The sequence below is a fragment of the Cydia amplana genome, chromosome 16 (assembly GCF_948474715.1).
Source record: "Cydia amplana chromosome 16, ilCydAmpl1.1, whole genome shotgun sequence".
In the NCBI taxonomy this organism is placed as follows: Eukaryota; Metazoa; Arthropoda; class Insecta; order Lepidoptera; family Tortricidae; genus Cydia; species Cydia amplana.
The window spans coordinates 16,688,318-16,713,274 of NC_086084.1; the positions used below are offsets into that span (position 1 = coordinate 16,688,318).

General features: G+C 48.4%; 1 protein-coding gene across 1 annotated transcript; it reads right to left on the bottom strand.

Moving 5' to 3' along the window:
• Positions 1–707: 707 nt before the first annotated feature.
• On the bottom strand, positions 708–4,001 carry LOC134655486 (uncharacterized). Its single transcript, XM_063510950.1, has 3 exons — positions 3,166–4,001; positions 1,379–1,609; positions 708–767 (listed from the first exon to the last, which is right to left on the bottom strand). The coding sequence occupies exons 1-3, from the start codon at positions 3,937–3,939 to the stop codon at positions 708–710; spliced, it is 1,065 nt and encodes a 354-aa protein (XP_063367020.1). The 5' UTR covers positions 3,940–4,001.
• Positions 4,002–24,957: the final 20,956 nt, after the last annotated feature.

Consider the following 24,957-nt stretch of genomic DNA (forward strand, 5'->3'; position numbering starts at 1 on the left):
CTTGACTAAACTGACTAAAGTACTTATATAGGTAGGTACCTACTGTTTATTAGTGGGTACTTATATAGGTACCGTAAACCGGGGTGACTTTCAAATGCAGGGGCGACTTCGATATTTCAGTTTTTCAGCCGTTACATATTTTTATTCGGATTTTTAGTAGTAGGTAAACAAGTATGTATAATAATCTAACTTGTTACACGAACAGTTCGAGAAAATAATGAATAATGATAATTTAGTGGCAGTTTTAAAACTATCAAAGTATCCCCAAAATTTCCTAAAGTCACCTCGTTTTACGGTAACTAACTATTCTTGGAAATTTTACTTGCAATACAAGGTCTATCCTTTTATTTCTAACTTCTGTTGCTATCCTATATTTGACTTGACTGTATCTTAACCATAAAATGTATCCTGCATCGTATTAGTTAGTACTTATGAGACTCGATCCTCGATGTAAACTCTTAAATGATGGTATAATCGGTACCAACAGTAAAACATTAATGTAAGTAAGTGTTTAATGGCATTGTGTAAGCATCGTCAGCAAGCACGCCATTACAAATTAGCTGAGGTAATAGTAATAGGATGTTAGGTTTGTTTGTCAATGGAGCCGTCGGCACAGATTCGCGTATTTCGCGAATCGAGGTCGAGAGGAAAATGGAGATTGCTCGTTGGAGTTGCTCTCGTCTCGCTACGCGACCGAATCAATGGCATCACTGCGATGGTGCTAGTACCCTAAGGCCACGGACTGGACACACGCGTCGCGCCTCTTCCTGCAGATTATATTATATGATATTATACGATTGATAACAATGATAAAGAATCACAACCACAGGACAACTACATATACTCGTATAACCTCTCGAGCTTAAATAGCGTTTTGTCCCGGTTACATCCCCAGCTACTGATTCGGAGGCCATACAGAAACATAATGTACGTCATAAAGCGTTGCACAAACTTTTATTGTAAGGTCCTGGCAGAATATCAGCGATGTGGCTTGCCGCATCATCATGCTGAGCCAGCGCCAATTCTCTGCCACGACACATGGTTATGTCCTTTTATGTTTTTTTTGGTCATATCGTGTAATTATATAAGTTTTTCTTTTAATTTAAGCTGCATGCCAATATTTAATAACTTTGTAATTACCATGTATGTTGTGGAAATGAATGAAGTGTTTATCTATCTATCTAAATAGTCCCCAGCCAGGCGGTTTTCTGCGTCTAGATAGGCCCAATCAATATGTACCTATTCGTGGCTCTAAAATAATGCATGCTGCTTACTGCTAAGGCCGGCTCTTCTAACAATACCTAAACTCGTAAGTAAAAATTAAGAACTCTGCGATAGGGCTGTACAATTAGTTGTAGTACGAGTAATATGTAAGTACCTGTTGAAGTTCATAATCAAAGTCCGCCCTCGGGTAGAGCATGTCGGGGTCGAGCTGCAGCCGCCGCAGCGCCGCTTGCAGCTGCGCGTAGTACTCGTCCACTAGCCGGGTGTAGTGTTGCGCGCGGAAGGCCGCGTCCGAGCCGGCGAACACCAGGTACAGCAGGTCGGTGGCCGCGCAGCCCGCGCGCACCGTCTGCCAGTCCACCGGCACCACCTCCACTGCGCCGTCCTGCACGAACATATCACGACTGTTCACATTATGCGACACATTATCTGTATCATTACCCATACCTACAATAAATATGTGCGCAGAATCGAGTTATCCCGACACAGATTTTTTTTTAATTGGCGTTACTTACACTGCTAACACCTACCACCTACGTATTTGCTAATTAATTATCTGTTTTGCTTTACCACGAACCGGGATACCGGGAACGAACACTTATTGAGATATTGGTAGAAGAGCCGGCCGCAAAATTTCTAACCGACTTGATACCACGATGAAAATGAAATTAAAATGAAAAATTATTTTTTTTCTTTTTTTTTTTCTACAAATTGCCATCAGTGGTTGGGACTTCCTTTTAGATGAGTGAATCTGTATCAGGGTGCCCCGCTCCTCCATAACTAAACAGTCTTGTTAATATTACTTGATTACGATGAAATAATGCACAATGGTTTACCATAAAAGTGAAGTCCGAATTCGATAGTCTGCCACGGCGGAACTTGCCGAAAGTACGAAAAGAAGGCCACTTCCAGTGCGAAAAAAGGGGGCTGATTTAACCCATCTCATACCGAAATAATAGTTATGGCAGCAGTTACAAATTTACACGTAGACACAGAAAAGCGAAGTCTGCCAGTTGTTTTTTTACCGGAATTGCTTGGAAGACGCTCTCAAAGGTGACCATCGGGACCCCTAAATTAACCCATCTGATACCACCATGAAACCAATTCCAGTCGGTAGGTATGAACCCCCATTTCAGGAATATATAAGTCTGCCAAGGCTTTTCCTGCCGAAACACCTTGGCAGACGAGATTATGTAGGCAAGGTCAGAAAATTGTGAATAAGATTTCACGTTTTCTCCATAATAAATGTATGGAAAAAGTTTTTATTAATTTGTGGCGTTTTAGTACATTATCGAAAGTTTACCCCTAGCAAACTATTGATACTGGATAGGAATGGAATCGATTGGCATACAAAAATATGTGAAAAAAAAAGTTTTCATTTTCATACAAATTGTATGCGAAAAGTTCTTTATTCTTTATTAAGTTTTCCTCAATTTGTGGCTTTTCTAGCCGGATATTTTTTTTTGTTCCATACAAGCTTTTGATCCTCAATAGGAATGGGATCGATTAGCATAAAAAAAAAGTTTGTCAAAAATGACCCTTTTCTCGCAGCCTGTATGTTTTTTTTCAAAATCTGTAAAAGCCAATCTTCATTAATTTGAAATCGAGGGAAGGTCTTCTAAGACCGTTTTCTCGTAGCAGCACGGGATCTGCGGGCTCAGCACGGTTCCATTTTTTATCCACTATCACTAAGCCCGTCACTTTCGCACTTATATACTTGTTAGAACGTGACAGGCATGGTGATAAATGATAAAAATGCGACCGTGCTACTAGGGCTGGTATCTGCCCTCACTAACCCAAAAAGAAAATCCACCCTGTATATATGTAATGTAACATTATAATTCCTACTGCAAACAAATATTTAATGCATAGATCTTAAGTAAGTAATACCTACAGTACCTACTACTCATAATAATATTGTAATGAAATGACGAAACTCACTGGTTTGAGCCTGTGCATGAGGTTGCTGGGGCGGTAGTCGCCGTGCACCAGCACGGGCCGCCGCAGCGGCTCGTAGTAGTCGCGCACGCGCGTGGCGTTCTCGGCCAGGTAGCGCCCCAGCCGCGCGCGGTGCCGCTCGCCGCACGCGCCCACCGCGCCGCGCACCATGCTCTCCCACACGCCCTTCATCTTCTCCTCGTCCGACCCGAACTCGAAGCTCCGCTCCGTCAGCACCCGCGCGAACTCCTCCGGGTTGTCGTGCTCGTACGCGAAGGACAGCGCGTGGAGCTTGGCCAGCTCGGCCACGGCGGCGGCCGCGTACGGCCAGTCGATCGACTCGAGGCGGTCGTGCGTGCCGAACCCGCGCGCGCCCAGGTCCTCCAGCACGATCGTCTCCTCGAACACGTTCGGATTGCAGCCGTAGTATTTCGGGAAGTAGAGCCGGTGCTCGGCCGGCACCGAGTTGTTCTCCTCCAGTTTCCGATAGACGTGCACCAGCGTCCCGTAGACGAATCTCTCGGTCTCGTAGAACTTTGTGATGGGCGCGTCGTTGCGCATTTTTCCGTTGATGTTGGCTACCTTGGCGAAGAGGCGCAGGTCCTCGCGGGCGGGCGCCGCTATGGTGATGAGGAAGAGCTCGGAGGTGTAGTTCCCGCCGCCGGTGGAGAGAGGAGTGACGGCGACGCGGTGGTCGCGGTAGTCCTGGCCGCGGGCGACGTCGTCGAGCAGCGCGCGCAGCGCCGGCGGCGCCGCGTCTGAAGCCCCGTCCGCCATGTCGCGAGGAACGCGTGCGACTGACCGAGTGACCGTCTCGGCCCCACCACTACTACTAATCTGCAGAGTAAACTGAACAACGCGTTTTTGTTCAAAAGACCTATGTTCTTGGGTTGAGCTACATCCGGTGTTGATCCACTTTTATGGGCTTGATACGGCCACCAGACTCGCATGGTGAGAACGATGGAATTTTGTACTTATTTATTTAATTTAATCAAATTAAATGTATTGTAAGTATAAATATAATCGACGCTCCACAAAACAAGACATTTACTTACTTACTGATTTATCAGTGTTTTAGCATGAATTCTGGTAACATTTGAGAAAATTTTACATGTATAGGTCATGTATAGGTAGATATAACACGATATAATATGCATAACTTTGTTTTTCAATTTTCTCATTTACCCATTACCCCCCAAAACTGGCCCCTATTACGTTTAAAATTCATTTGCGTACGTTACATGTCCTTTGGGTTACAGACTTATATTCGTATTATGTGTACCAAATTTCAAGTTATTTGGTCCAGTTAATACGTAGCAAATAGGCTGTGACAGACAGACAGACGAGAGACGCACAAGTGATCCTATAAGGATTAGGGCTTCCAATTAGAATATTCGAATTTGTCGAATATTCGACCTGTTTTGATATTCGAATATTCGGCCGCTCAGGTTTCGAATATTCGAATATTTTTTATTACTATAAAATGTTTATTTCATCCGCTGTAGTTAGAGTTTCTGTGTGTTTTCCGGGTATTTACAGTGCATGAGGAACGGTAGGTACCCAAACACGAAGGAAATAATAGTTTTACTGTATTCCTCTCGATAGACTTCGTGTATACAGTGAAACCTAACTCAATTTCAAAGAAGACGAAATCAAAAGGATGTTATTTTTACGGTGCATAAGTTTTAAGTTAAAGGGTCATTCTGTTTATTCAGTACAAGCGTACGTTAAGCGAATTTTTGAAGTCTAAACCTTGCCAATTATCGCAATTCTCAAATTTGATCATACACCAAACCTGCCCAACTAGGTAATCTAACCATGCACCTTTAGCTGACGAATAATCCACCCAGTAGTCAACTAACTTTTTCCCTTAAATATTCCAATATTATATAATTAGCCGACCATTAGGAATAAAAACTTGCCAAAACAAATAAAGTCAATAAATTTCAAAATACAATGGAATTAAAGGCCTTTTTACAGGCCTCTGAGTGACTACAAGTTAATATAAATCGGAAAATAATTACCTACTAAAAATATATCTTACATTACCTAGGTGTTTGGATGGTTAAAGTTATATTATTTCACGCAACGAGGCATTTATAATAAAAGTTTTATCTAGAAATATTGAATAGGTACGTCTAATTTTGGCGTTTTACTTGTTTTTATAAATGTGGGCATCTCATAGTAGGATGATAAAATCTAGTCAATTAAGTGGATTTCTGCAAAATATCATCAGTTTTAGCAATATGTGAAAAAAGTTTTTGAATAAAACGATAATAAACCGATTTCTCGTTCCTTTTCTTATTTTTTATAATATATATGTCGGAGCGAGACACCAGAAGGACATATTGCAGCGTTACAGTTCATAGTTTGCTAATTGGCTACGTATTATTTGCTTGTAACGAAATAATAAAGTTGCGTAGTGAATAACGCCACCATCTATTGGCGTATTGATGAACTAAAATGACAGGTAGAAGGCTTTGGAACGTCAAGAGGAGTATCTTGAGTGAACGTAGGCACGAGCAGGCATTTTTGTCGTTATGTTGGTAGACTGGTCAGGCAGGTTTACCAACTTGAATTGGAGGCGGGAGCAGTTGGCTCCGCCGCTGGAACTGGTTTCCTTCTTCTTGATCGGACCGCGCTAGAGATCGGACGTTAGCCAAGCTCGTGCCTAATTCGCTACGTTCCTGAAGGCTTACACCTGAAGGATTATTCTGAAAGCTTATAGATTCTCACGTTCTTTAACCGTTTAGCTAAGTGTTTTATTCCAAGTGTTATTTTGATTTCTTATGTGCCATTATAAGCTTACTTTTGTAAAATAAAGAAACTATGTGTTGTTTTGAAAAGATGTGTCCCGCCGAGTTTGTTGCCGGGTTAAATCTTCTCGGGTCAGAGGTGTAGGGTTGGAACCGGTTTAGTTTGACTGAAATAAAGATTTGAACGATTTCATGTGATCTTTTATTTTCAATTTAACCAGTCAACATTCTAATAGCAATTAGTTCTTTTCATCATTTAGTACTGAAATATAGTAGGCACTAGTATGGTTAATGAGTCCGAATATTTATTTCATGCGTTGGTAGCATACCTACTATTTTGGCTGTGAAGTAATACATCTAGGTACTACCCCCACGCGCCCACCGCCATTAGGACCATCCTTCGCCGACATATATATGTCGTCAGAAAAAGTCGAATATTCGAATATCTGAAAGTTTGGAATATTTGCAATCCCTAATAAGGATTCCGTTATTTATTCCTTTTGAGCTACGGAACCCTTGTAGGTACAACGTAGTTATCGAAAAAATTTGCCATGGCTTCTAAAATACCTACGAAATGGCAAAATACATAAGGAAACAACTCGAAATAAGTAGCTAAAAGTACATCCGTTCCACACCAATTTTGGTGGCTAATAGCCATAAGCCGCGCGTGGCGCTGTCGCCACCTAGCGGTCATATCTGTGCTGATCGTAACAGACGCGTTTTGTTAGAGAGTGAGCCTTCTGTAACCAGTAATATTATTTATTCTGTGCTCACGTGTGGATAAAATGCAACTTTCTCATCAGTTTCTGAACAATCAAGAGAGCCTTTACCACAGCAGGTGTGGTGAAAAAGCTTTTTACAGTACATATGGGGCTACTTTTCCGCACTCTAGTGCGTAAAACAGCACTTTTCGTGCGTATGTCGAAACTTTAAAGTGCCATGTGTACTGTAAAACGTTCGGTCGTGTTTTAATTTATCGATACTCGTTTAGAATTTCCTCTTTTCCGCACTTGTATCGTAAATAACTATTATATAAAGTATTATAAGAAATGCCATAAAAATTGCATATCTCCCATTTCCGCACATTTTTAGTACAGTATCTGCAGTATCACATGTGCAGTATCTGGGGGCACGGGAGTGCACCCGCCAAGTCGAGCAAAACAAAGAGGCACGGCCGTACCATCCTTTTCTCGAAGCGATTCAGGCCATTTTCGACGTCCTGTAATTTTTTGCTGGCTGAAGCTAGAACCCTGAATTTTCAGTGACATATAGGGCTTAACATGATTTAGATATATTCTCAAAAACATTAAATTTGAACTTGTAGTTTAAGAATTATTGTACGTCAAAGTTCCTTATTTTCGACACTGACACACTCACTCACTCACCGATCATCATTCTCGATCTCATACTTCTAGCATACGCACACGTTTCAAATTTTAAACATAAGTAGTTTTCAGCTTATCAAGCCATAGAAAACCTAAAAATATTGCAATATCAGTCACGTTTTAAAGATCTAAGTACTGCATAAGTAAGTTTGTAATCCCATATAAATATATGCTATTACAAAGTTACTGTTGCAGTTCCTACAAATAGTAGGTAAAGTAAAGGTACACTACGGTGTACGATGTGAGTATGAATGAAGATGTGTTTAGTTATGATAATTATGTGTATACATAGTATGGGTATGAGTACCCGAAAAGAAGGACTGCCTACAAAAAGAGATGAGATCCCATCAAAAACATTACATGTAAAAAGGTGCAAGTCTCGCAACGCTTTTACTACAAAAAAGTTTTGAGATGTAATGTGAAACCAAGTCGGTTATTTTAATCAGTGCCAGGGGGTGTTAAAACCGTATCAATAAGATATCTTTAATTTGTAATACAATATATAATGACTTGGCAATCGCACATGTTTTACTCGTACCGTACTCGTAAATATGTGTAATGCTCAAACTGCAATTAGCGTTAGCGTTATGTTCAATTAGAATTATTTTTAATAGGTGACGATGATCCTTATGTCATTATGCAGCCGTGCGATGGCCAAGTCATTATATGTATTACAAATTAAAGATATCTTATTGATACGAACACCCCCTGGCACTGATTAAAATAACCGACTTGGTTTCACATTACATCTCAAATTTTTTTTGTAGTAAAAGTGTTGCGAGACTTGCACCTTTTTACATGTAATGTTTTTGATGGGATACTACTTACAAAACTTTGTTCACAGAGCTCTTATGGTAGGTACCACCTGGGTCTTGCAAATCGGTTCAATGCGTTTTTTTTGTTAAGAAGAGCTTCAAACTTTGTCAACTTTTTATATTAACAGAGACACGTCCGAGGTGGGAAACAAAGGAACTAGACTAGTAATTGGAATATAATCTTCTATATGTCGATTAGAGATAAACCATCACGTAAATTAAAGATGTTCAATGTACGGCATAGGTAAAACGATAGATTTCATAAAATATTAATTATAGGAATGTAGTGAGGTTGACTGCGACACTTTCCAATTCAAATCTGACTGATGGTTCCACTCAGGATGCCATCTCATTTCGGGCTGTCCTCAAAATCAGCCAGGAACCAATCCATTAAAGAAGCTGTTCAGGTCATTCATATAAAAGTCACTGTATCGCAGTCAAACACACTCAAGCATAGACTATTTCAATACTTGACATTCCATCAAACGCAACCGTCATAAATTCATAATAGACGGTCTGCGACACGGCCATTCTGACCTTTCACACGTCCTCGTGGGAAGAGTACTATGCAAGTCAAAACTCTACAGGAACAACAAGTCCACTCGGCTATCCTGATCATAATCATAGGTCCAAACAGACTTTACTTAAGTTTGCTCAATCAAGTTCAATCGAATTTTGTTTAGGAATATATATTTATCGGCGACGGATGGTCCCGATGGCGGTGGGCGCGTGGGGGTAGTACCTAGATGTATTACTTCACAGCCAAAACAGTAGGTATGCTACCTACGCATGAAATAAACATTCGGACTCATTAACCATACTAGTGCCTACTATTATTTCAGTACTAAATAATAAAAATAACTAAACGATCTTACGATGGAATCGGAATTCAATAAAAATAAAAAGATCACATGAAATCGTTCAAATCTTTATTTAAGTCAAACTAAACCGGTTCCAACGCTACACCTCTGACCCGAGAAGATTTAACCCGGCAACAAACTCGGCGGGACACATCTTTTCAAAAGAACACATAGTTTCTTTATTTTACAAAAGTAAGCTTCTAATGGCACATAAGAAATCAAAATAACACTTGGAATAAAACACTTAGCTAAACGGTTAAACAACGTGAGAATCTATAAGCTTTCAGAATAATCCTTCAGGTGTAAGCCTTCAGGAACGTAGCGAATTAGGCACGAGCTTGGCTAACGTCCGATCTCTAGCGCGGTCCGATCAAGAAGAAGGAAGCCAGTTCCAGCGGCGGAGCCAACCGCTCCCGCCTCCAATTCAAGTTGGTAAACCTGCCTGACCAGTCTACCAACATAACGACAAAAATGCCTGCCCGTGCCTACGTTCACTCAAGATAGGTACACATCTTGACGTTCCAAAGCCTTCTACCTGTCATTTTAGTTCAACAATACGCCAAACATTGCTAATCGATTTTATACAGGCGTCTAACTATGAACTGTAATGCTGCAATACGTCTTTCTGGTGTCTCGCTCCGACACGGCCGTCCTGCGCTACACACGTCCTCGTGTGTGGATGTATGCATTTGATTCTGTAACAAAATATACAGCACAGTATCTCATCGCTCGGTCATTCCTGACCAACAATTTGGGTCTCACTCAAATTACTATTAAAATCAAACTTTGTTATCAATCAAACCAGAATAAATAATTGTTCAAAATTACTTTAACAATCCTCAATTCTCTAGTCAAAAATAGTCCATCGAGCAACGACTAAATAAAAATAATCATCAGTAATCATCGCCGCTATCTAACGGATACACTCCAATAATCATCGCCTCCATCTGGCGGATACTCTCAAATTTATGTAAAAACAGAACAATCCCAAACATCACAAACACAAATCACAACAGCTCTAATTCATTGCTCGACAGTATCACTACTATTGTCGTCAATATCAATTTACGGGGAAATTATCTGGTATAAAAAAAAAAAAATTAGTCATATGTGATCTAAATTTTTGTAAGACATCTTAAAATAAATAACATTCTGAATTGATAGTTCCAATTTTACTCATATGAACACAGTACATAAACGGGAATTCATTTTTAACAAAACAACACCAGTCCTTCGGTGCATTGCCAGTCCTTCGGCAGATACCAGACCCTCGTCAGAAGTAACCATCTCAGCTGCGTAAGTGCTACTCCTCGCAAAGAGCATTCTGCACATAAAAAGCAGACCACGTGCACCTCTTACATGCTCCGGCACTTCTGATGCGGTCACTAAAAAATACCCAGTCCATCGGGCATACTTTCAGTCCATCGAAAGCAAACCAGTATTGCCCAGTCCATCGGACGTGCCTTCAGTCCATCGAAAGCAAAACAGTAGTGCCCAGTCCATCGGGCGTAATTTCAGTCCTACAAAAGTACAAGCTTTCAGTCCGTCGAAAGCAAAACAATGTTAACAGTGAATTCCAAAAAAAAAAAAAAGAAATTAAAAACAGGTCTTTAAATCATGTTACTCAGAACCATTGGCACTATCAGCGTCAACTGATCAACTGAAACTGAACATTACTGATCAAAATCACTAAAGATAGCTTTCTTCTTTAGCTTTAACAACAGAAACTCGCTCAAAGACTTCCATGCTTCTGCATGGAAAACATCTCAAAATAATCCCAACGAAATGGGAACTGCTCACCAGCTTAATAAAGTATGATGCACGCGACCAAGTCAAAGGTGGTGGTGGTGAGGTCCAACACAAGCACGGAGGCTGATCCTTTCCGCTTGCCGTTGCCGTTGCTGCGGCAGATTGCGAGAGACACGATGTGGTTCAACATAGCTGGCTGTTACTGAAATCATCATTTGCACGGTATCAGGTTTATCATGTATGCAGGCTAAACTCAAAAAGTTTATGAAATGCAAGGTAGCAGACACAAAAAACATGTTTCCAATTTCCAATGTATACGGGACTTCAAAAATCTCAGAATAAAATTTAAACTTCAATGAGTGTGTTTTATTTCATTCTATGAACAAACAAACACGTGTTCCAAAAATAAGTAACACGGTAAAATGGGCCAATATGAAAAGTGACAGCTTATTAGTTACGTTCGACTGTTATGCTTCGCCATTACACTCAGAATAAAATTCACTAATAAACAATTAGAACGAAACCTGTCCTTTTATTTCCAAATCTCCAGCACAGAAGATACTGCACAGCTGTCTCTGTGTCACGGGCGTAATGGTGTCTGCAAGTTCGCTCGGCTCTGGCTGCAGGACACTGTAACATTAATTTTCATATGCGTAGCTCATGTTTCCATAGTGTGCACGATTTGTGATCTATCACGGCATTACGAGCAATAATTTGTCGCAATTTTATTAATTACTAAACGTTACAGGGTAAAGATTACATAATCCTATGCATTGGCAAATCAGCAGGATCAATTTCTAACGGTGCATTGTATTTTCATAAAAAAAATATTTTTTGAGGGTAGATGCACAAGTGAGCGATGAAATAATATCACGTCGCGACAGCCAATATTTGATTTTAATTAACAATATGGATTTCATACCAAAATAACTTAAGATCACTTAGATTTAAATGGATTTTAAAAATTAATTGTATGTTCAAATCAATTATTGAGGGTAGATTCACAAGTGAGCGATTGAAATAATATCACGTCGCGACAGCCAATATTTGATTTTAATTAACAATATGGATTTCACATCAAAATAAATTAAGATCACTTAGATTTAAATGGATTTTAAAAATTAATTGTATTTTCATGAAAAATCAATTATTGAGGGTAGATTCACAAGTGAGCGATGAAATAATATCACAACGTGATAGCTAATACTTGGTTTTAATTAACAGTATGGATTTCAAATCAAAATAACTCAAGATCGCTTCGATTTAAATGGATTACAAAAATTAATTATAAAGAAACGTGGCGATACCAGAGATGACATCACGTCACGACCACTCTGTTCGACAGCCCCAATCATAATTCACAATGATTCACACCAAATAACATAATGAACTGCACTCACCTTTAAATGAAGGTTAAACACGTGAGCCTACCTTACCACGTGTCCAGATTAAGGAATGTAGGTCACCAGAAATACACCACGCTCCCAGGTGGCTGTGTAAGCAATACATGAAACTCCGCATCGATCCCACTTGCTGATATCGGCGACGGATGGTCCCGATGGCGGTGGGCGCGTGGGGGTAGTACCTAGATGTATTACTTCACAGCCAAAACAGTAGGTATGCTACCTACGCATGAAATAAACATTCGGACTCATTAACCATACTAGTGCCTACTATTATTTCAGTACTAAATAATAAAAATAACTAAACGATCTTACGATGGAATCGGAATTCAATAAAAATAAAAAGATCACATGAAATCGTTCAAATCTTTATTTAAGTCAAACTAAACCGGTTCCAACGCTACACCTCTGACCCGAGAAGATTTAACCCGGCAACAAACTCGGCGGGACACATCTTTTCAAAAGAACACATAGTTTCTTTATTTTACAAAAGTAAGCTTCTAATGGCACATAAGAAATCAAAATAACACTTGGAATAAAACACTTAGCTAAACGGTTAAACAACGTGAGAATCTATAAGCTTTCAGAATAATCCTTCAGGTGTAAGCCTTCAGGAACGTAGCGAATTAGGCACGAGCTTGGCTAACGTCCGATCTCTAGCGCGGTCCGATCAAGAAGAAGGAAGCCAGTTCCAGCGGCGGAGCCAACCGCTCCCGCCTCCAATTCAAGTTGGTAAACCTGCCTGACCAGTCTACCAACATAACGACAAAAATGCCTGCCCGTGCCTACGTTCACTCAAGATAGGTACACATCTTGACGTTCCAAAGCCTTCTACCTGTCATTTTAGTTCAACAATACGCCAAACATTGCTAATCGATTTTATACAGGCGTCTAACTATGAACTGTAATGCTGCAATACGTCTTTCTGGTGTCTCGCTCCGACATATTCAAAGGCGCAAAGTTCAAGTGCAAGTGCAAGTTCGCAATAACCTTATTTGCTTAGAGCTTTATTATCTGCAGAAATGGAACAGTTTGTTAGACTAGTAGTATTCTGTACATCCATAATTGCGTAACCCGCAATCTGCATCATTGGCTAACCACCAATGAAAAACCACAGTACTCATTGCGTAACCCGCAATCTGCATCATTGGCTAAACCACCAATGAAAAACCACAACTCATTGCGTAACCCGCAATCTGCATCATTGGCTAAACCACCAATGAAAAAGCGGCCAAGTGCGAGTCGGACTCGCCCATGAAGGGTTCCGTATTTAGGCGATTTATGACGTATAAAAAAAAAACTACTTACTAGATCTCGTTCAAACCAATTTTCGGTGGAAGTTTGCATGGTAATGTACATCATATATTTTTTTTAGTTTTATCATTCTCTTATTTTAGAAGTTACAGGGGGGGACACACACATTTTACCACTTTGGAAGTGTCTCTCGCGCAAACTATTCAGTTTAGAAAAAAATGATATTAGAAACCTCAATATCATTTTTGAAGACCTATCCATAGATACCCCACACGTATGGGTTTGATGAAAAAAAAATTTTTGAGTTTCAGTTCGAAGTATGGGGAACCCCAAAAATTTATTGTTTTTTTTCTATTTTTGTGTGAAAATCTTAATGCGGTTCACAGAATACATCTACTTACCAAGTTTCAACAGTATAGTTCTTATAGTTTCGGAGAAAAGTGGCTGTGACATACGGACGGACAGACGGACAGACGGACAGACGGACAGACGGACAGACAGACAGACATGACGAATCTATAAGGGTTCCGTTTTTTGCCATTTGGCTACGGAACCCTAAAAATCACAACTCATTGCGTAACCCGCAATCTGCATCATTGGCTAAACCACCAATGAAAAACCACAGCTCATTGCGTAACCCGCAATCTGCATCATTGGCTAAATCACCAATGAAAAACCACAACTCATTGCGTAACCCGCAATCTTGCAATCGCTTGGAGGTAGAGGCGCGCTCAGGCGCGCACGCTTGGAGGTAGAGGCGCGCTCAGGCGCGCACGCTTGGAGGTAGAGGCGCGCTCAGGCGCACACGCTTGGAAGTAGAGGCGCGCACAGGCGCGCACGCTTAGAGGTAGAGGCGCGCTCAGGCACGCACGTGCGAACGTAAATTATATAGATACGCGAAAAAAGCATGAGAAAATAGCCCAAAAGAACAAGGGTTTCTTGATAGTGCGGGGCCTGCCTCGGCCCCGCACGGACCCTTAATTTAGAAGATCGCTCTTGTTTTAGAGCTGGCGTAAGACTGACTTCCAGATGACTGTTGTTCTGCTTTTATAGCGGATTTTAGGAACTAGAATTTACAAAATTTGAAATTTAAAAATAGTTGTGAACCAGTTATGATTTTCAATGAAATTTTGAATAACCTTTGCCGAAAGTATACAGACTAGACTCTTTAGTAGCGAAATTCGAAAGATGAAGGGAGTTGACGGCTACGTCAGTTACATAAATAAACATGTCAAAAAGTTGCAAAAGCCTAAAATTAGATTAATACAGCGATTAAATTATACAAAACTATAAGAAAACTATGAGAAAAACAGGAAGGTACGTATCGAGGTGGCTTAGGGCCATTTTGCACGTAGGCAAGTTAAAGAAAAAGGTGGTACAAAGTAAGCCAAGCAGAGGTCCCAGGCTTCCACCGCAGCAGGAAGGTTCATGAGAGCTTTAAGCATCTCCGTAACGTTATCCCGTAAATTTCAGATGCAGACCAAAGAGAATCGTAATTTGAAAAGGAGCCAAAGATAGATATTATCCGGTTGGAATGCTATCGGATTTGGAACGATAATTGTTTGCAAACAGAAGGAAGGGAAGGAGGTAACCCAAGGTAAATGCTACAATGTGTATTTATCACCTTTCACCACCTTCCAGGTGACCAGGACCTACAGAAGACACGTTATATAATGCGCAACATGACAAAAAAAAAATTACTGAGCACCAAAAAAAAAAAAAAAAAAAGCTAAAATTACAAAAGTACCACCGTTTTAATTACGACTGCACTTCAAATTGTATTCGAATACCAAATATATTGAATGATTACCAAAAATCATTAATGAACACCAAATCTTGAAGACCAAATTAATGCGATATTTTCACCTAAATAAACCACTATGATTACCAAAAATGTATATTTATTACCAAATAAAGTAAAATGATGCCAAAATTACTAGGTTTGAACTGCGACCCTTATAGAAAGGAAATGCTACTAGAAAAGTGGGTTAGGTTAGGTTAGGTTAGGTTAGGTTAGGTTAGGTTAGGTTGGGGTGGGGACCACGGACCTGCTCGGGTGTCCGAGTGGGCGGGGAGGTGAACCCCGACGTGGCGCGTCCCCAGGTGGTGGATAGGGGAATGCCCCGGCCCGTTGTCGTGCCGGGGTAGGACGTAGTCCCGCGAACCAAACACCAGGGGGGTATTTGGGGGGTTTTGTACCCGAGAATGGCTCTCCACGCGTCCCTCTGAATAAGCAGACGGCGCAGTGGACGAGCAGAGAGGAGGACATCTGGGGACTTCCCCCGTAGGCGCTGGAGGAGGCTGAGGGCTCCCTAACGCGTCGTGGATGCGAGTGGTTGCTGGATTGGGGAGCCTTCTGCTTTTCTGACACTGCCTAGCTGTCTGGAAGGATTGTGCATTGGGCTTCTGTGAAACCCAATTGCAGATCCATTTGTCCGGGCGGGTCGGCGGTGTTAGCGGATCGGGAGGCTCGCGCACCGGATGCCGCGCGTATCTGTTGTGCGTCTGGGGGGTTGTGCGGCTATTAGAAATTCCCTCTGGCGGGGTGAGGAGTGGGGATGGCTCCGGCCACCAAGCGCGGCGGATGAAGAAGTGGAAGAAAACCACTATAAAAATCACCCCAATCCCAAGGTGTGTCTGACGTGCCGATGGGATGCGTGGCTGGAGGGAGTCCAGTCACAAACGTCAGGGAGGGGCATACCTCCACAAAATAGCACACAAAATGAGTGGAAACGAAAATGTAGAACTACCCCAGGAGGTTCCAATCCTCCATGTCGCCACAGGACGGGCAATTGCCCATGCTGTGGCGACATGCCGCCTTCCGTATTCTGGGGGGGCAAACCACTCACGATCCCGAAACGACAACACAAGCAAACACTTCATGGACACCGATTTGCAGAGTGATTTGGTATTGAGGCTGCAAGGAGGGGGTGATGGGGAGAATAGCAGTCCGGCGGAGGCAGGAGCCTCCACTGGCCATCCCAAAGATGGATTTCGGCCACTTCTGGACGCCCAGGGGCGCTGGGTGTTCCATGTTGATGACGTGCCTCCGGGGACAGCGGAGGATTCTACACGCTCCCCACCCAAACACGCTAGGGGGCTTAGTGAGAAACGGCAACCCGTAGTGCGAATAGAACGCATGCCAGAAAGGGTCCCCTCTCTTGGCAGGGAGGAGTTCTTCTCCCCCATGAGAATAGACACGGGTGACCTCCCTGGGGACGGAGTATTTTTCTCTCCGGTGCCAACCGACGGGGAAACCGCCGAATCCGACGTTTCGCTAACTGCCCAAATGGCCGCAGGACGGAAGAGGCAGCGAAGCAGTGGTAGCGACACGGGAGCATCGCCGAGCGGCGAGGCTTCCGATCTTGCGGAGCGAGGAAAGTCCGCCTCGGGGCCCTCCAAGCGAGGAACAGGCCGCCAACCATCCACGGCGCGCCACGCCGGGCTAACCAAGGAAAAGGCTAAGCGCCGGGAGCTCGAGCTGCAAACTGAAGAGGACCTGATGGCCGCGTCCAAAATGGTGACGCTAAGACGGCTTGCCCGCCATCCGGATTCGTTTGGGACGACAAGTGGGTCAGACGATGAAGAAAACCGCACTGTCCTGGCCCTAAACCAGCAGGTGCGTGATAGTCTGGGGCTTATCAAGGACGTGGCCACCAAGTCCAAAAACCTAAAGGGCACGTACCAGCGAATCCTGAAGGAGGCGGTGGCTGCGATCCGGGAAGCTGTCGGTGAGATGAGGGGCCGGACTGTCTCCGATGAGACGAGGAGGCTCGCCGCCGAAAACGCTCGCCTTAAGGCGGAAATGGCCGAGCTCCGTAAGGAAATGGGCGACCTGCGTGCTAGCCTTGGGCAGCGCCTCGAAGGGACGCGCCAAGAGACGGCGACATCACCTGCTCGGGAGCAAGGTGACTTAGAGCGCAATATCGTGGCCAAGGTGAACGAAATGATGGGTACAAGGTTGAGCGCCCTGGAGGAGAAACTGCTCCCACAGCAACCTACTCAGGTGTCGTCTGCTCCCACACCTTCCAAAGCAGGAAGCTCTCCCCCCGGTCACACTCCAGCTCCTACCAACCTAGCGGGTGCGAAGCGGGCTGCGAAAAAGAATAAAAAGAAGGAGGGGCCCAAAAAGCGTACTACGAGCGTTCCTGGCCCCGCTTCCCAAGTCCGGCAGCCTCGGCTGCAGACAACAGTGCCTGCCTCGGAAGAGGAATGGACGACTGTGGTCAAGCGGGGTAAGAAGAATAAAAAGAAGACTCCCGTTGGAGCAGCGACGACTGCGAAACCGCAACAGCCGGCGGCACCGCGGAAAGAGCAAGAAGGGAAGGGTCGCAATAAGACCAAGGCGCTACTGCGCACCCCGCGGTCAGCGGCCGTAGTCCTCACCCTGGAGACGGGAGCAGAAGAGAGGGGCGTTACCTACGGAACGTTGATTACGGAGGCCAAGACCAAAATTTCCCTGGATGGGCTCGGTATCACCGGTCTGAGGTTCCGTAGGGCAGTGACAGGGGCGGCAATCCTGGAGATCCCGGGCCCAGACACCACCAGCGGCAACCAAGCAGACTCTCTTGCTGCCAAGTTGAGGGAGACGCTTAATGTGGCCGACGTCCGCATCTCTAGGCCGGTAAAATGCGCGGAGATGCGCATTTCCGGCCTGGATGACTCGGTTACAGAGGAAGAGCTCGCCGCTGCCGTGGCGAAAGTTGGAGGGTGTGCCCTAGAGGCAGTGAAAGTTGGCCGGATCTCCCGCACGCCAACAGGCCTGGGCACAGCGTGGGCTCGCTGCCCCGTAGCAGCCGCCAAGAAAGTGGCTGAGGGGCGACTCCTCGTCGGATGGGCTTCGGCAAACGTGAAGTTGCTGGAGTCCCGACCCCTGAGGTGCTTCCGCTGCCTGGTGCCTGGCCATGTTAGGAAGGGGTGCACCTCAGAAATCGACCGTAGTGACCAATGCTACCGATGCGGTCAATCCGGTCACCGGGCCAGGGACTGCACCGCCGCGCCCCACTGCACTCTGTGCACTGCAGCGGGAAAACCTGCTGACCACAGTGCCGGCAGCAGTACCTGCGCGATGGGGGCTAAAGCCCCAAAACGCATGTCCCGGAAGGTGACCAACAAACCAGGCACCCCTGGAGTGGCGGCGCCTCCGGCTGCACAAGAGGGTCCGACAAACAATGCGCCAAAATGACGAGGTCAACCAATCGGATCCTCCAGGCGAACATAAACCACTGCGCCGGGGCGCAAGATCTCCTCCTGCAGTCCATGGCGCAGTGGTCGATAGATGCTGCCGTGGTCGCCGAGCCGTACTACGTCCCCCCCAGCCACAACTGGGCTGCGGACCTGGATGGCTTGGTGGCCATTATTACAAAAGCAGGGGTAGAGGGCATACCGCCCCCCTCCACGTTGTCGAGGGGCCATGGCTATGTGGCTGTTCTCTGGGGCGAAATTACCCTGATCGGGGTATATTTCTCCCCCAACAGAAGAGTCTCCGAGTTCGAAGCCTTCCTCGGCCAGCTGGCGGCTCTCGCTGGGCAGACCCAACCGCGCCAGGTAGTTGTCGCAGGTGACTTAAACGCCAAATCCATGGCCTGGGGCTGTCCCGCAACCGACATTCGCGGAGACCTGTTAGAGGAATGGGCGACGATGACCGGAATGTCGGTTCTGAACCGAGGGTCGGCCAGCACCTGCGTGCGCTGGCAGGGAGAGTCCATAGTGGACGTTACTTTCGCGACCCCGGCACTCGCGACCCGCGTCCGGGGCTGGAGAGTACTGGAGACGGTGGAGACATTATCAGACCATTTGTACATCCGGTTTGATGTCTCCACCTCCTCCGGAGGCACGACAGACACGGATCGTCGTCCGAATGGCCGTGCTGCGACCCCTTACCCTCGCTGGGCCCTGAACAGCCTGGATCGTGAAGCGGTGGAGATAGCGTCCCTCGTCCAGGCCTGGACAACATCTCCTGGGCCTGTGGAGACCGAGGAGGAGGCAGCCTGGTTTCGCGAAGCCATGTCACAAGTCTGTGACGCAGGCATGTCGCGAGCCAAGCCGCGGCCTCCGAAGCGTCAAGTGTACTGGTGGTCGCGAGAAATCGGTGAACTCCGATCCCGCTCCAACAGAGCGAGACGCCAGTACACACGGTCCCGTCGACGCAGACACCGAGACGTTGAAGAGGAGACGCGGCTGTACAGTGCCTACAGGGAGGCGGTCAAGGCGCTGCAGCTCTCCATCTGCGAGGCGAAGGCGAGCGCCAGAGCGGAGCTTCTCGAGACTCTAAACCGAGACCCATGGGGGAGGCCGTACAAGACGGTCAGGGGTAAATTACGCCCTTGGGCCCCCCCCTTGACAGAGAGTCTCGAGCCTCGACTACTGGGGGTGGTTGTTTCCAACTTGTTTCCGAACAGACCGGAACACCAGCCCCCAGAAATGGCACCTCCCCATCAGCTCGCAGGGTTCGAGGGTGCGGAAGTCGGGGTGCCTCCGGTAACGGAGGCAGAGCTAGACGCAGCCGTGCGGAGGCTAAAAGCCAAAAACACGGCACCGGGTCCAGATGGGATCCCAGGACGCGTCCTGGCTTTGGCGCTGCGGTCCCTAGGGGAGAGATTCCGCGGGCTACTGGACGCCTGTCTACAGTCCGGCCAATTTCCGACCATATGGAAAACCGGCCGGCTCGTCCTCCTAAAAAAGGACGGGCGTCCCGCGGAATCTCCATCAGCCTACCGTCCGATCGTACTGCTCGACGAGGCTGACAAGCTTTTCGAGCGCATCATCTGCGCTCGCCTCGTCGTGCACCTCCGAGGAGTAGGACCCGACCTGTCCGAGCATCAGTTCGGATTCCGAGAGGGCAGGTCGACCGTAGATGCGGTCGCGCGCATCAAAGCCCTCTCGGATGAGGCGGTTGACCACGGTGGGGTTCTTCTGGCGGTGTCCCTGGATATCGCCAATGCCTTTAACACCCTGCCGTGGTCGTGCATTAGGGAGGCGCTGAAATACCACAAAGTGCCTCCCTATTTGTGCCAAATAGTCGGGGCCTACCTCTCGGAGCGGTGCGTGGAGTATCCGGTCCGGGGTGGCGGGCTTGCAAGGTGGGAGACATCGTGCGGTGTTCCACAGGGCTCGGTCTTAGGGCCGCTCCTGTGGAACATTGGGTACGACTGGGTGCTGCGGGGGGAGCTTCTCCCGGGGTCAAGTGTGACCTGCTACGCAGATGACACGCTGGTCACGTCCCGGGGGACCTCGTACCGGGAAGCAGCACGCCTCGCCACCGTGACGGTGGCACAGGTGGTGAGGCGTATAACGATGCTGGGTCTGGAGGTGGCGCTACACAAGTCCGAGGCGCTCTGCTTCCACGCAGCCCGGAAGGCGCCGCCTGCAGGATCCAGCATCATCGTTGGTGGCACCCGAATCGAGGTAAAGTCCAACATGAGATATCTTGGACTTGTCCTCGATTCCCGATGGAGCTTCCGCGAGCACTTTGCCCGCCTGACCCCCCGACTAATGGCAGCTTCGGCCGCACTGAAGAGGCTGATGCCCAACATCGGGGGGCCGGAGGTGGCGAGCCGCCGTCTATATATGGGGGTGGTGCGATCGATGGCCCTGTACGGGGCGCCGATCTGGGCGGTGAATCTGGCGGCCCGAAATGTCGCCCTGCTGAGAAAGGCTCAGAGGGCGATGGCCATCAGCGTCGTACGCGGCTACCGCACCACCTCATATGATGCGGCGTGCTTGCTGGCGGGAACGCCTCCGTGGGATCTGGAGGCGGAGGCCCAAGCGTCTCTATACGAGTGGCGCAGGGAGCTCCGGCTGCAGGAGTTCCATCCTGCGCCTAGGGAGGTAGAGGCGCAAAAGCTCCTCGTCCGACAGTCCATTGTCCTCCAATGGGAGGAACAACTGGCTGGACGCGAGGAAGGTCACAGGACTGTTGAGGCGGTCCGGCCGGTCCTACAAGACTGGCTGGAGAGAGAGCGGGGCTCGCTAACCTTCCGGCTGGTGCAGGTGCTCACGGGGCATGGCTGTTTCGGGAGCTACCTGCACCGGTACGCGAGACGGGAGGAGACGGCGGAGTGCCACCAGTGTAGCTGCGGCGAGGACACGGCGCAGCATACCCTGGAGGAATGCCCAGCCTGGGAGGGGCAGCGCCGCGAACTCGCGGCAGTGGTGGGGAACGACCTCTCCTTGCCAGCCGTAGTTAAGGCTATGGTTGCCGACGAGAGGTCGTGGAAAGCGGTCCTCTCCTTCTGCGAGGATGTAATGTCGCAGAAGGAGGCGGCGGAGAGGGAAAGGGAGGCCAACCCAGCCTCGCACCCGATCCGCCGCAAGCGCACAGGGGCCCGGAGGAGAGCGTATGCCCATCTCCTCCCCCCCACCTAGCGAGGTCTGGGCAGCGGCGCGGGGGCGTCGCTGCCCATTACATAGGCCTCGCAGAGAGGGCGCGCGTGGTATGCCCACGCGCCTTCTGAGGAGGCAGGGGTAGAAGTTCCCCAAGAGAAGGGCCCGCTGCATAGGCGGGCGGCGCCGGCGTGGTTGCGGTTGCGTACTCCAGAGAACCCGTGGCCACGCCCCACCGGCGGCGTGCAGGCATACCGTTGGTTTTTTAGTGGGTAGCGGCACCTTTGCCGAGTCCCACATAACCCGCATTTCCTCCCCCGGGTGTGCGGGTATGCATAAAGCATTTTTCCAACGAAAAAAAAAAAAAAAAAAAAAAAAAAAAAAAAAAAAAAAAAAAAAAAAAAAAAAAAAAAAAAAGGTTGGGGTGGGGAGTGAGGGTAGACGTGGAGACGCTGTCGGATCATCGCTACATTCGATTCGATGTCTCCACGTTCCCTGCCACTCCAAGGGGTGTCGGTCGACCCACTGCGGGGGAAGGGCCGCGCTGGAAACTGCGCAAACTCGACCGAGAAATGGCCAAAGAGGCAGCGATTGTCGAGGGGTGGCAGGCCGGGACTAGGCCCATCGGTGAAGTCGACGCCGAGGCGGAGCGGCAGGTTGCTGCTCTCCAGCGCATATGCGATGCAGCAATGCCCCGAGCAAAGGCGACTCCGCCGCGGCGCCGGCTTTACTGGTGGCGCGAGGAGCTTCGTGAGGCACGAAGCGGATGCACAGCTGCGCGCCGCCAATACACCAGGAGCAGACGGAGAAGGATACGCGATCCGGCCAGGGAGGATGAGCTCTACGCCGCCTACCGAGCCAAATGCCACGCCCTGCAGGCAGGCATCGCACAGGCTAGGGAAGCGGCGTGGAAGGAGTGGCTGGAGACGCTGGACCGGGACCCATGGGGACGCCCTTACAAAACTGTAAGGGCAAAACTCCGGCCTTGGGCCCCTCCGCTAACCAGCAGCCTTGAGCCGGACCTCTTAGGACGAATCCTTACTGGTCTGTTCCCTGAAAGAGGTGTATGGCATCCGCCAGCGATGGGTGGGAACGCTACCAGCACTGCGGTAGAGGAGGACATACCTCCTGTCACAGAGGGGGAACTCGGGGCAGCGGTGTTAAGGCTCCGGCTGAAAAACAGCGCCCCCGGACTTGACGGTGTGCCCGGACGTGTCGTGGTGCTCGCGCTTGGTGAGCTGGAGGAGAGAGTGAGGGCCCTTTTCCGCGCATGTCTCCAACAAGGTCGGTTCCCGCGAAGCTGGAAGACCGGTAAGCTCGTCCTTCTCCAGAAGGACGGGCGCCCGGCTGAGTCGCCGTCGGCCTATCGCCCCATAGTCTTGCTTGACGAGATGGGCAAGCTCCTTGAGCGAGTGCTCGCGGCCCGTCTCGTCAGACACCTCGGGGAGGTAGGACCCGACTTGCACGAGTGCCAGTACGGCTTTCGGCGGGAAAGGTCGACCATTGATGCCATAGCGCGGTTGAGGGTCCTCGCCGATGGGGCAGTCTCACGGGGTGGAGTGCTGTTGGCAGTGTCGCTAGACATAGCGAATGCCTTCAACACTTTGCCCTTTGAGACTGTCAAGGAGGCACTGAAGTACCACGGTGTGCCCCACTATCTCAGAATAGTAATCGAGGACTACTTCAGAGACCGGGCCATCACATACCCGACTCAAGCTGGATGGGCAAGCAGGACGGTCACGTGCGGTGTCCCACAGGGGTCAGTCCTCGGACCACTCCTGTGGAACATCGGGTACGACTGGGTGCTTCGCGGTACCAACCTGCGGGGCGTCAACGTACTGTGCTACGCTGACGACACTCTCGTCACCGCAAAGGGGAGCACCCACAGGCAGGCCGTCCTGCTCGGCACAGCAGGGGTAGCTCACGTGGTGAGTCGCATTAGGGCCTTGGGACTCGAAGTGGCCCTCAACAAGTCCGAGGCTCTCTGTTTTCACGGGCCTCGAAACGCACCGCCTCCTGGGCTGGAAATAGTGGTCGGGGGAACCTCCATCGCCGTCGAGTCGACGATGCGGTACCTAGGCATTGTCCTCGACGGTCGGTGGAGCTTCACTGAGCACTTTGCGCGGAAGGCGCCAAAATTGCTGGCCGCAGCCGGAGCACTCGGGGGACTGCTCCCGAACACCGGGGGACCGGGCAGCACATGCCGCCGCCTTTATCAGGGTGTTGTGCGCTCCATGGCACTCTATGGGGCCCCAATATGGGCAGAATCCCTGAACGCTCGGAACGTGGCCCTGTTGCGCAGACCCCAACGGGTTATAGCCACAAGAGCGATACGAGCGTACAGGACGGTCTCCTTTGAGGCGGCGACGTTGCTGGCCGGCAGCCCACCATGGGACCTGGAGGCTGGGGTCCTGGCGGCGGTATATTGGCAACTTGCGGAAGAGCGGGCGGCGGGAAATCGTCCACTTCCGGAGGAGATCAAGCTTTGGAGGGAGGAGGCCAAGGATGACCTTCTCCGGAGGTGGGATGAAAGGCTAGAAGCCCCGAGCGCAAGCCGCGAGGTGGTGGGCGCAGTACGCCCAGTCCTTAGGGACTGGTTGAAGCGCGACTTCGGGCCAATGACGTACCACTTGACACAGGTACTTACTGGGCACGGTTGCTTTGGTAGGTACCTGTGGCGAGTGGCACGACGAGAGGACACAGCGGTGTGCAAGCACTGTGACAGAGGTGAGGAGGACACGGCGCATCACACCCGCGCCGTATGCCCTGCGTGGGATGAACCGAGATCGGAGATGGCTGCGGTTCTTGGAGCAGACCTATCGCTGCCGGCAATAGCCAGTGCGATGGTCCGCAACAGAGGCACCTGGGAGGCGGTCGTCGCGTTCTGCGACGCTGTCATGTCCCTAAAGGAGGCGGCGGAGAGAGAGCGAGAGGACGATCCCCTCTCGCTCCCTATCCGCCGAAAAAGGACCGGGCGGAGGCGGGCCGCGTATGACCGCCGCTTGCCGCCCTAACTGGGACCTCGGGCAGGAGATCGGGGGGTCTCCTGCCTGACGAGAGTGTCCCGAGGCGGATAAGGCACAAAAGTGCACACCTAGGAGGGACAGTGGCAAAAGCCGCAATAGCCGAGCCCGCAAGGGCGACACGCACATGGCAGGGCCGAGGTAAGCGCCAAGCGTTCCCTTAGCCCTACCTCAGGCGGAGCGAGGGTACACCGAGGGGTTTTAGTGGGTAGGCCTCCCCCTAAG

Excerpts from the sequence above, each read along its gene's own strand:
- LOC134655486 (XM_063510950.1), bottom strand. The coding sequence starts at position 3,939 with ATGGCGGACGGGGCTTCAGACGCGGCGCCGCCGGCGCTGCGCGCGCTG. Across the intron at positions 1,610-3,165 it reads TCATGCACAGGCTCAAACCA|GACGGCGCAGTGGAGGTGGT; the intron begins GTGAGTTTCGTC and ends ATGTTCGTGCAG. Across the intron at positions 768-1,378 it reads TTGATTATGAACTTCAACAG|GAAGAGGCGCGACGCGTGTG; the intron begins GTACTTACATAT and ends TATAATCTGCAG.